At 41.7% G+C, this 13041-nt stretch overlaps 1 protein-coding gene across 2 annotated transcripts in view; it reads left to right on the plus strand.

The window, feature by feature from the left end:
* The first annotated feature begins 13 nt into the window (after positions 1-13).
* The window catches only part of serpini1 (serpin peptidase inhibitor, clade I (neuroserpin), member 1), a 36436-nt gene continuing 23408 nt past the window's right edge, over positions 14-13041 (plus strand). The window contains exons 1-3 of one of the 2 annotated variants that reach the window (XM_052017202.1): positions 14-335; positions 2607-2879; positions 8987-9217. In XM_052017202.1, coding sequence (XP_051873162.1) covers positions 2627-2879; positions 8987-9217 — 484 coding nt within the window. In that variant the 5' untranslated portion in view covers positions 14-335; positions 2607-2626. The remainder of the gene's footprint in view (positions 336-2606; positions 2880-8986; positions 9218-13041) is intronic. The other variant, XM_052017201.1, reaches the window with a different exon arrangement.

Raw genomic sequence — 13041 nt, forward strand, 5'->3', positions numbered from 1 at the left:
CCACCGTGCGTCATTCGCATTCCATGAGATTGACGTCCCAGTCATCGAATGGAAAGCTGCACTGGTCGTGGGGTTCCAATGCTGTGCGTGTGGGAGCTCAGTGATGCAGTGGCTGCAGATCTGGGCGGCTTTCTATTGGCTCTAGTCTCCGAGGGCTTCTGTGGATCGTGAAGGCTGCAGGCATTTACATCTATTGCTTCATTTCATCTAGCCCTTTGAATTCTAATTTAGGTTTAATAATTTCAAGGCTCCAAAATACTGTGCCTAAAATCTCTGATGTGACAGCAGAAAACATCTTCTTTAAGGTTCTTGTACCATTCATTAATCGTAAAAAAGCAAGTATGGGTGTTTTGCATTTTGATTGATTTCAACATCGTCTATGGAAATCCAACAGCGGTCCTGGAATGGAGATAGCTCGAAATTGCAGCCCAAAAAAAGTTGTATATGGTGTATACTTGAAGCATATACTGGTCTAATATTATAGAATTAACTAACGTATTGTACATCATTTGTGTGTGTAGATTTGTATGCAGGGGCTGCTTGGGTTTATTCTCAGTCTTCCGGATGGTGAAGTTGTGGTCGTCGCTTTGTGCCTGAATTGCTCAGAGTCTAATGCCTTGTTGATTATTACTTGCTGAATTTTAGTATTCTACTGTGAAAAAGCTAAAAACGTGAATCGAATCAGGTAGAAAAGATTTTCGAACTACGTGAAAGGTCATGTGTATCCACCTGTGTTGAGTCGAGTTACTTTGATTTTTTTAAAAAAGAAAATTGGCTTTGTTTTTTTTTAAAAGTGTTGTAATTTTTGCAAAAGTATTCACTTCTAATTATCTGGTAGTTTTCTCTCCTGATTTTGAAAACGTTTATATCTTTAAAATTTCTAATAATGCAAGGAAAAGAATAAAATATTATTTTCTCTTTGCATCGCCTACAAGACTGAGTATTTCGTGGAGTGTGGCAAAAGATGCAGGAGAAAATGAATCATTTTGGCAATTATTTGATGTTTTTGTCGCAAGTGAATTTTTCGCCCAGTTGAGTGCGATCTATGCCCTTCTGTGCTGAATTCGTAATTGAAGTGTATGTTAAATATCATTATTTTTGTTCTAAAAATCAAATCCTACTTTTGTGTGGTCTGTAGTTACCCGCTAAGGAGCGAGGAAACTGAACAGCATGCGTGTGCCGCTACCGAATTGAAAAGTAGTTGGCTTAATTTTGGTTGTATTTTTCCACCTGCCGAGTCATGGACTTTAGAAGGAAAGGGAAATATCAATATGAATATGGTACTAACCATTCCGTGAGGAAAAAAGTCATGACAAAATGTCCTTGTATGTAGAAATATTTAGCAATAACAACTTAATGTAAGAACTTAATTAATATCTCAACTGGCACTCAAAGGAGTGGTTATTTTAAGATTTTTAATAAAATTATCTTTTTAATGTCTGAAATTCATAATTCAGGGAGGTACCTTTTCCTAAACGTCGGACTGAGATTGCTTATTTTTCTCTTTTAACAATTCCCATTTGGCATCGATTCCTTGTGTTGCTCTTGTGTGTCTCTTTGCAAGATGAACAATGTTGTTTTTCCTTCCTTTCTTCTCTCTGTTCACTGAGCTTTGAATTGACACTGCTCCCTTGGCAATAAGGTTGCATGCTTAAAGTCATAAAGACAACTGATATTCTGCAGTATTAAATACACCAGGATAAAATAATTATTCATATCCCATCAAAAGAAGTGCTGATATTGACCAAAACAGCAACTTGGATTGATATAACACCTTTTATACGGTAGAAAAAGCATCACAAGGTACTACAGAAAAATATATTCATTCACAAATTTTCATTGAGATAAAGAAGGAAGTTATACGGGTAACCAAAAGTATTGTCAGAAATATGGGTCGTAAAGTGATCTTCAGCATGCAGATGGAGAAAATAAAAGGGAGTTTCAGACAGTGGACCCTAGACAGATGAAGTCATGGTTACCAGTGCTGGGGAATAGGGAGGTGGTTGTGCGAGAGACCAGAATCAGAGGCTGGGAGTGTTGTTCGATATTGCATTCTTTAATTATTATGAATTATATTAATAATACAGAAGCTATTCGACTTGTAGATTCTGCACCTGTGTTAGTGGAGATAGTGTAAGATGACATTGAGCAATAACAATGCCATTGGGCAGAATTTATGCATAGAGATTTTCAAAATTGTATTAAAGTTTTGAGTTACACCATGAGTTTCATGTAATAGGAGATGGAAAGCTCACATATTCAAACACTTACTGTCATAGCCCATGCACTTCCTCCATTCTGTAAGCTCAAACTAACTTATTTTTATTAAATGTGTTGGGATATTTCTGAGCACAAGGCACTATGTAAATGCCAAGCTTTTTTACACTTTCTTCTTTTGGGGAATCGGAGAAGAATTGCAGAAGTCACTGGTTCGTAGTTTAAATCAATTTATTGATTTAATTTTGAATCGTAGCCTTCAGGAGAGTTCTTATTGTCCTCAATTTCAGTTGCTTTGATATATTAGTTTTATTGTTTAGATGTTATATTTTAATTTTTTATGCTGTTCTCTGCCTTGTGCAATTGATTTCCTATTCCATTTCCTGTAGGCTTGGAAATTAAGTGAAAAATGGCAACATTGCTGGGATTCCTAATCCTCCTGATTGTGAAGTATGTAGCAGTAGATGGAGGCATCCAGGATGATATCACTGCTGACTTTTCTGTGAAAATTTACCATCACTTGAGGTCAATACAGAAAGATGAAAATATTTTTTACTCCCCCTTCAGTATCGTCATTGCTTTAGGAATGATTGAGCTTGGAGCTGCTGGTACAACCCTTGAGCAAATTCAACATGTTATGGGCTCCAATTCCATGCAAAGAGGTAAATCTTGCCATACATAATTGTTTTTGTTCAGTGGGATTGTAATATGTACTTAGATGATTAAGGTGAATCATACTTCCATCTCGCAAATTGGTTAAATTAAAAGTTACATTCTCAAAGCTCAAATGATCCATATTAATGACCTGAACTTCGAGCAAGCCACAATTTCTAAACCTGCATATGACAGAATACTTAGCAATTTTGTGAACTATGAAGAGGATAGTGTTAGATTACAGCAGGATATAAACAAGCCGGCGAAATGGAATTTGGTACATGGTAGCTGAAATTTAATGTGGGGTAATGCGTTTTGGTAGGAAGAAGAGGAGAGGCAATATAGATACCCTTCTAAAACAAGTGTAGGAGCAATGGGACCTGGAAGTATGTTTGCATAAGTTATTGAAAGTGGTAGTGCAGGTTTAAAAAAAGTGGTTAGTAAAGCAAATATATCCTGGGCTTTATCAATAGAACCATAGAGCATAAAAGCAGGAAAGTTGTTCTGAACTGGTCTGGCTTCAGCTGGAATATTGTGTTCAGTTCTGATCATTACGTTGCAGGAAAGATGAGAAGGTATTAGAAAGTGTCCAGAAAAGGTTAATGAGAATGTTTGTAGGATGCAATTTTACAGTTACAAGGATGGATTAGAGAGCCTGGAACAGTTTCCTTTAGAGAAAGCTGAGGGGCAATAAAATGATGAGGGGTCTGGTCAGAGTGGATAGTGAGAGGCTGTTTCCTTTGGATGGGCGAAGGAATGGAGGTCACAAGTTTAAATTAAAAGCAGTATAAAGGAAACCTTTTTTACGCAGCATGTGGTTGCAAGCTGGAATGCACTGCCTGAAAATATAATGGAGGCAGGATCCATTATGGTCTTGAAGAGGAAATCAGATAAGTACATGATGGGGAAAAATTTGAAAGGCTGCATTGAAAATGCTGCTGGTTGAAACTAGAGAGTCACTTGTTTTGAGAGCTGGCAGAGACAGGATGGGCTGAATGACTTCCTTCTGTGCTGCAACAATTCCATGATTCTAGCCATCTGTCAAGCAGCATTACTTAATCCTGAGTTGGGAGTCTTGAAGTTGCTGTTTTGAGAACTTGTTCCCAGGGATACGGCTCCTATGTCATGATCAAAACTTAAATGATTGGTGTTCTTGAATAGTTTTCATCAACCAATCAAGACCTGCACCTTGTAAAATTTTTTTAAAACTTTCAGTTACAGCTAGTGGAATTATTGCAGGTGCCTGCCACATTTCAGCAGGGGTTGTTGTTAAAAGTATTTGTTGGAATTATATTCAATGCACCCAAAAACTGGGATGGGAATTGTGCACTTAGTCTGCACATTGTAGGCAACAAGTCAATTGTGTGTTAGTTGCTCATTATAATTTCTCTCATTTAATCAACGTGTTGATTGAATAATAAAATCTTTACAAAAACTCCTATGTGGGCAAATATCTGCATGTGGCTAAAGCATCAAGTGGAAATTGAGGTAATAAAATCTATTTTGAATTCTCTGTAGAGCAGAAATGACATTTGGTACCAGAAAAATAATCTGAGTGGAGTCAACAGCCTGCTGCACCATGGGGAAACATATAATGCTGGGGAAGCCACTTCTTCTCTCCATGCACTGATACCGACTCCAGCAGCTTGCCCTGCTCTGTGTCCCTCTGCTCATTCTTCTAGTCTAGCTGCACTCCAATAGGTGCTTACAGTTGCACCAATGTCTGGGAGCAACTGGTTTGTGGTGAAGCCTTGAATTCAGCAAAAAGTTCTTCAGCATTTGTCACATCACTCCTTGAAAGTGACTTGAAAGAAATATAGAATACATTGGATACTTGTATGAACAGCAGAACAAATCAGTCAACAACTAACCTATAATTAGTTGGTGATTATTTTATCCAGTACCAGCTCACTCATACAAGTTTAAAAAGTGAGCATGAATGGAGTTCTGAGCTCAAATCGTGATGCGTATGCATGCTGTTTGATGCTATGATCTATTTGCTTTTGCATACTTCTGCATGCAAAAGCAAATTTGCTCCATGCCCTCAATACCTCAATAGTATAGCATCTGGTGCAATTCATCCCTTGCTTGAGCACACAGACCACAATCATAATTTTTGGAACTCATTTCTAGAGCTCAAAAAACTGCTACTACTGAGCCCAATCTGTTGTCATTTTCTATTGCATTGAGGAGTTGTATAGAACCAGGGGAAAGCCACAGCGGCCAGGTCTCTGGCACTGAGTCTGGCTCTGTGGCACAGAAAGGAAGGGGGGAGAAGAGGACTGCGGTAGTGATAGGGGATTCATTGGTTAGAGGAATAGATAGATTCTGGGGATGAGAACAGGACTCTCAGATGGTATGTTGCGCTCCCCCCAACACCCCCCCCCCCCCAGGAGCCAGGGTCAGAGGTGTCTCGGATTGAGTCCACAGCATTCTTAAGGGGGAGGGAGAGCAGCCAGATGTCATGGTACACATTGGTACCAATGACATGGATAGGAAAAGGGATGAAGTCCTAAAGAGGGAATATAGGGAGTTAGGAAGGAAGTGAAAAAGCAGGACCTCAAGGGTGGTAATCTCGGGATTGCTGCCTGTGCCACGTGCCAGTGAGGGTAAGAGTAGGAAGATATGGCAGACGAATGCGTGGCTGAAGAGTTGGTGCAGGGGGCAGGGTTTCAGATTTGTGGATCACTGGGATCTCTTCTGGGGAAGGTATGACCGGTACAAAAGGGACAGGTTACACCTGAACTGGAAGGGGACCAATGTCCTTACAGACAGGTTTGCTGGAGCTGTTGGGGAGGGTTTAAACTAGGTTGGCAGGGGATGGGAACCAGAGCATTAGGTCACTTGGTGTAAAGGTAGATGCATCGGGCAGAGAGACTGTGAGGAAGGATAGACAATGGATAGATCATAAACGCAGTCAGTTGGATGGGTTGAAATGTCTTTAATGCGAGAAGTGTTAATAAGGGTGATGAACTCAGAGCATAGATCAGTGTGTGGAATTACAATGTTGTGGCCATGACAGACTTGGCTGTCGCAAGGGCAGGATTGGCTGCTTGATGATCCAGGGTTTAGATGTTTCGAAAGGGGTAGGGAAGCAGCTAAGAGAGGGGGGGAGTGGCATTGCTAACACAGATAGTATCACAGCTGCAGAAAGGGAGGATGTCATGGAAGGATCATCTACTGAGTCAGTATAGGCAGAAGTTAGATACAGGAAGGGAGTGATCACTCTATTGGGAGTATTCTATAGGCCCCCCAATAGCCACAGGGACACTGAGGAACAGATAAGTAGGCAGATTTTGGAAAAGTACAAAAGTAACAGGGAGACTTCAACTTCCCTAATATTAAATGGCACCTCCTTAGTGCAAAAGGTTTAGATGGGGCAGAATTTGTTTGATGTGTCCAGGAAGGATTCCTGACACGGTATGTGGAAAGGTGACTAGAGGAGAGGCCATACTGGATCTGGTACTAGGCAATGAACCTGGTCAGGTGACCACCCTGAGGGTGGGCAAGCATTTTGGGGATATTGGCCACAACTCCCTGACCTTTTGCATAACCATGGACAGGGATAGAAGCAGACAATATGGGAAAGTTTTTAATTGGGGGAGGGCTAATTACAACGGTATTAGGCAGGATCTTGGGAGTGTAAATTGGAACAGATTTTCTCAGGGAAATGCACAGAAGAAATGTGGAGGCTGTTTAGGGAACACTTGCATGGGGTTCTGGATAGGTTTGTCCCACTGAGACAGGGAACGGATGGTAGGGTAAAGGAACTATGGTTGACAAGAGGTGAAATATTTAGTCAAGAAGAAGAAAGAAGCATACTTGAGCTTTTGGAAGCAAAAATCAGTCAGTGCTCTTGAAAATTAAAGGTAGCCAGGAAGGAGCTCAAGAGAGGTCTTAGGAGAGCTAGAAGGGAGCATGAGAAGGCCTTAGTGAGCAGAATTAAGGAAAACCCCAAGGCGCTCTATACATACGTGAGGAACAGGAGGATGACTAGAGTGAGGGTAGGATCGCTCAGGGATAAAGGGGGAAAAATATGCCTGGAGGTAGGGGAGGTCCTTAATGAATACTTTGCTTCATTGTTCTCTAGGGAAAGAGACTTTGAATGTGAGGTCAGCGTAGATCAGACTAATGTGCTGGAGCATGCCAAGGTTAAGGAAGAGGCAGTGTTGGAGCTTCTGAAAAACATTAGGATAGATAAGTCCCCATGGCCAGACGGGATATACTCCAGGTTCCTACGGGAGGTGAGGGAAGAGATTGTTGGGGCGTTGACAATAATATTTGCATCCTCCCTGGCCACCGGAGTGGTGCCAGAGGATTGGAGGATGGCCATTATTGTTCCCTTGTTCAAGAAAGGTAAGAGGGATGATCCTGGGAATTCTAGACCAGTGAGTCTTGCATCAGTGGTCAGCAAGATATTGGAGAGGATTCTTGGGGACAGGATTTACGAGCATTTGGAGAAGCATAGTCTCATTAGGGATAGTCAGCATGGCTTTGTGAGGGGCAGGTCGTGCCTCACGAGCCTAATTGAGTTTTTCAAGGAAGTGACAAAACAAATAATTGAAGATAGAGTGGTGGATGTGGTGTGTATGGACTTTAGTAAAGCGTTTCACAAAGGTTCCCCATGGTAGGCTCATCCAGAAAGTCATGAGGCATGGGATGCATGGAGACTTGGCTGCGTGGATTCAGAATTGATTTGCCCACAGAAGGCAGAGGGTGGTAGTAGATGGAGAATATTCTGCCTGGAGGTTGGTGACAAGTGGTGTTCCACAGGGATCTGTTCCGGGACCCCTGCTCTTTGTGATTTGGATGACGGAGTGGAGGGATGGGTTAGTAAGTTTACAGATGACACGAAGGTTGGAGGGGTTGTGGATAGTGTAGAAGGTTGTCGAGGGTTACAACGGGATATTGATAGGATGCAAAGCTGGGCTGAGTAGTGGCAGATGGAGTTCAATCCAGAAAAGTGTGAAGTGATACACTTTGAAAGAACAACTATGAAGGCGGAGTACAAGGTTAATGGCAGGATTCTGAGCAGTGAGCCGGAACAGAGGGATCTTGGAGTCCAAGTCCATAGATTCCTCAAAGTTGCCACGCAAGTTGATAGGGTGGTTAAGAAGGTGTATGGTGTGCTAGCATTCATTAGTTGGGGGACTGAGTCCAAGAGCTGCGAGGTAATGTAGCGGTTCTATAAAACTCTGGTTATTTTGTTTGGTTCTGGTCACCTCGTTATAGGAAGGATGTGGACACTTTAGAGGGTGCAGAGGAGATTTACCAGGATGCTGCCTGGATTAGAGAACATGTCTTATGAGGAAAGGTTGAGTGAAGTAGGGCTTTTCTGTTTGGAGCGATGTAGGATGAGAGGCGACTTGATAAAAGTGTATAAGATTATGAGGGGCATAGATAGAGTGGACAGCCAGCACCTTTTCCCCAGGGCAGTAATAGCAAATATCAGAAGAGATCCATTTGTCAGAGGAGGAATGTTCAGGGGAGAAGTCAGAGGTAGGTTCTTTGCACAGAGTGGTGGGTACCTGGAACGCACTGTCGGGGGTGGTGGTAGAGGCTGATACAATTGGGACATTTAAAAGGCTCTTAGATGGGCACAATGAAGTAAGAAAAAATGGAAGATTAAGGGCTCTGCAGGAGGGAAGGGTTAGATTGATTATGGAGGAGGTGTTCATATAGTTCAGCACAACATTGTGGGCCGAGGGGCCCGTACTGTGCTGTGCTGTTCTATGTTGCCATGCATGGATGACATAGGAATTTAAATGTGGTGTTTAATTCATTATTCTCGGAATGATGGCGTCCTCCATGTAGTCAAAATTGCTTGTTCTGTTGTACAGTTCTTTAAGATAAAAAATGATTGTATTTTTCTTTTGCACTACATTTCTATTAGTTTCTTTGTTTCCTCTGCTTTAAAAATTGAGATGTTTCTGAAAATGATTTTCAAGCTCACCCAAGAGACTTCTTCCCCTCTTGCCCTTTGTTGTAAATTCCTACTTGTCTGGAGTTTTCTTTAAAGAATAAGAGATCTTGCAAATGAGAAGAGTTCCAATAGTGATGTCTATTATCATGGAGTATATTATTTTATAAAAATGCTAATTTCTGTTCCATACAGATGAGGAATTTGACTTCTTCCAGGACCTTTCTCAATCCATGAAAGCAGATCATCAGCAGTATGTAATGGAAGTTGCCAACTCGTTGTTTGTGCGGGAAGGATTTCAACTGAGTGACAATTACCTACAAATGCTGAAAAGATATTTCGGTGCCAGTGTTGAAAATGTTGACTTCAACCATCCTTCTTCAGTGGCTGATCTTATCAATGAATGGGTACAAAATCAAACTGATAGTAAGTATTGCCGATTACGAAGTACTGGTGAGTCACATCACAAACGTGTTAGGACACACTAAAACTGTGAGTTGCTAAATTGTAATTGATTTTTTAAATCTTGCTACTTTAGAAATGAAATTAATGGCTTGTAGATTGAAATCCCTTGCAATAATGATTGCTGAATCATGAAAACATATTTGCAGTGTGTGGAAATGACTGGATTGTGTTAATTCTCCTGACTGTTATGGAACTTGTGTGGATCCAAACAAGTGGAAAGTATTCCTTCACATTTATAGCGGTGCTTCATGAGGGGTGAGGGTGGTGGGAAGAGAATGTCACTACAGACCCTCATCTATTTTTTTCAACCAAGTACTTGAGCAACTGGCTCAATTAAGTTTCCTGTCAGTGGTAAGAACATTGAGCATTAGAGCAGTACAGGAACACGCCCTTCAGCCCACGATGTTGTGCTGAACTAATCAAGCTAATGACACCTCGTTACTCTAATCTCTTCTGCCTGCACATGGTCCATATACCTCCATTCTCTGTATATTCATGTGCCTGTCTATGAGCCTGTTAAAGGCCTCTAACATATCTGCCTCCACTACCACCTCTGGCAGCCCATTCCAGGGACCCACCACTCTCTGTTTTGTAAAAAAAACTTGCCCCACATATCTCCTTTGAACTTCCCCCTCTCACCTTAAATGTATGCCCTCTAGTATTAGACATTTCACCCAGAGAGAAAATATCCCAGCTGTCAACTTAATCTATGCCTCTCATAATTTTATAAACTTCTGTCAGATCTCCCCTTAGTCACTGCCGCTCCAGAGAAAACAACCCAAGTTTGTCCAACCTCTCCTTGTAACACCTGCCCTCTAATCCAGGCAGCATCCTGGTAAAACCTCTTCTGCACCCTCTATAAGCCTCTACATCTTTCCTATGTTCAGGTGACCAGAATTGAATGCAATATTCTAAATGTGGCAGAGTTTTATAAAGCTGCAGCGTAACTTCCTGAGTTTTGCACTCAATGCCTCTACTAATAAAGGCAAGTGTGTCATATGTTGCCTTTACTGCCCTATCAACTTGTGTGGCCACTCTCAGGGAGCTATGAGCTTGGACCCCAAGATCCCTCTATACATCAATGCTTTTAAGGGTCTTGCCATTAACAGTGTAGCATCCCTTTACATTTAATCTCCCAAAGTGCAACACCTCGCATTTGGACAGATTAAACTCCATCTGCCATTTCTCTGCCCATATCTGAAACTGATCTGTATCCTTTGGCAATCTTCTACACTATCCACAACATCACCAATCTTCATGTCACCTGGAAACTTACTAACCCACCCATCCAAGTTTTCATTCAATATCACAAACAGCAGAGGTCAAAACTGTGGAACACCACTATTTACAGACCTCCAGCCAGAATGACACCCATTGACCACTACTCTCTGTCTTCTATGGAGGAGCCAATTCACCATAGATCCCATGCATCTTAATCTTCTGGATGAGCCTACCATGAGGGACATTGTCAAATGCTTTACTCAATTCCATTCAGACAACATCCACAGCTCTACGTTCATTGCTCATCTTCGTCAGCTCCTCAAAAAAAACTCAGTCGAGTTAGTAAGACGTGACCTGCCTCACACAAAGCCATGCTGACTGTCCCTAATTGGGTTATTCTTTTCCAAATGATCATAAATCCTATTGCTAGGAATTCTTCCAATAGCTTCCCTACCACTGATGAGAGACTCGCCAGTCTATAATTTCCAGGATTATCCCTATTTCTCTTCTTGAACAAAGGAACAACATTAGCTGCCCGTCAGTCCTCCAGGACCTCACCTGTGGCTAGAGAGGATACAAAGACCTTGGTCAAGGCCCCAGCAATCTCATCTCTTGTCTCTTTCAATAACCTGGGGTATATCCCACCAGGCCCTGGGGACTTGATGTTCTTCAAGACACCCAAATATCTCAAAATGCCCTAGCATATTGTCATGCTCCACACCGATCTCACTATCCTCCATGTGCTTTTCATGATGAAACCAACACAAAGTACTCATTTTGGACCTTGCTCACAGCCTTCACCTCCAAGCACATGTTCCCTCCTTTATCCTTGAGTGGTCCTACCCTCTCTTTAGTTATCCTCTTGTCTTGATGTCTGTACAGAATGCCTTTGAATTTTCTTTAATCCTACTTGCCAAGGAGGATTAAAGAGAGTCCTATTAGTGATTGTATTTTTCTTATTTTTTCCCATATGGAGTCGGTGGATAAGCCCCCCATTATGTCTCCTCTGAGTTCAGCTGTGACATTGTCCCCCGCTTAATAGTGCAACTCCTCCCCACCTTTTACCTCCCTTTCTATCTCTTCTAAAACAGTCAATCCATGGAACATTAAGCAGCCAGTCCTGTCCCTCTCTCAATCAAGTCTCTGTAATGGCCACAATGTCATAGTTCCATGCACTGATCCATGCTCCAAGTTCATCTCCCTTACCCTTAATACACCTTGTATTAAAATAAACACAATTCAACCCTTCTGTCCCATTGTGTATATTACCTTGCCTCTGACTGTCCGTCCGTCTAGATTTATTGATCATGACATCTATCTTCCCCTCAATCCCTTCACTTTCTGACCTGATGCTCTGGTTCACATACCCCCTGAGATAACCCTCAGGATAATGACGATGCTGAATTTGATGACAGCAATGCCATTGTGCCAAGGGGAGATGGTTACACTCTAGGTAGGAGATTGTTATTGTCTGACACTTGTTTAGTCCAAGTGCCACTTATCAACCTATCTGTTCTTCTTACCAGCATAAATTGATACCCTCACCATTTGCCCCGTGCTGTTTTTGGCAGCTATTTCTTTCAGGACTCGGCCAGCTTGGTGATGCAATTGAGCCAATCTTGGCAATGAGCAGTAAGCTTTTCCACTCGGACTACATCTGTGTCCTTGTTGCCCTCAGTGATTCTGACAAATGCTGTTTAACATGGATGTGGAAAACCGCAATTTCCTTACCAATGTTTGGCCTGACACCAGGAGACTTCATGGGATCCAAAGTCAATGTTAAGAGTCCCGCAAGTGCTTTAACTTCTGTTGAGTGTATTGTATCAGTTAAATGTGGAATGCCCAGGGACAGTGATGGTAGAAGATTTGGGACATTGGCTGAAAGATCAGTTTCCGGGAGTGTAATTATGGCAGGGCATTGCTTGGCTAGTCTGTGGGGAAATAGTGAGTGAATCGATGTGTATCAGTGAGTGGACCAGATCATCTGATGAGTGGCAAGTATCATAACCATCTCCCCTTGGTATTCAATGGCATCATTGATATCCATCTGCCATCATCATCATTATCCTGAAGGACACCATTAACAAGAAACTTAACTGAGCTAGCTGCATAAGTAATATGGCTACAGGAGCAGATGAGGGACTGGATAGTTGCTGTAGACATTCCCCATCTCATTCATCAAACTTCATTTCCCCTCCATGAAGTAAAAGCTATAAATGTGAAGGAATACTGCCTGGATCTGCATAAGTTCTATAAAACTCCATAGAATCAATGCACTCCAGGACAATACAGGCTGCTGACTGGCACCTCATTCCTCAAAATGAGCATTCACTCCTGCACGTTACGAATAACTTCTCATGATTTAGGGATCGTTGTTGCAAAAGGATTTTCAATTTGCAAGCCAGAGATTTCATTCCCAGAGCATCAAGATTTAACAAATCTTTTCCAATTTTGCAACCAGCTGTGGAACATTAACAGTAGCTAAATTTGCAAGATTGGTTTTGTTTAGTTACTAATGAGTTTGGGCGTATAATGTAGTTCCCTGTTGAATTTGTATCTCTGTA

Source organism: Pristis pectinata, chromosome 6 (assembly GCF_009764475.1).
Source record: "Pristis pectinata isolate sPriPec2 chromosome 6, sPriPec2.1.pri, whole genome shotgun sequence".
NCBI lineage: Eukaryota > Metazoa > Chordata > Chondrichthyes > Rhinopristiformes > Pristidae > Pristis > Pristis pectinata.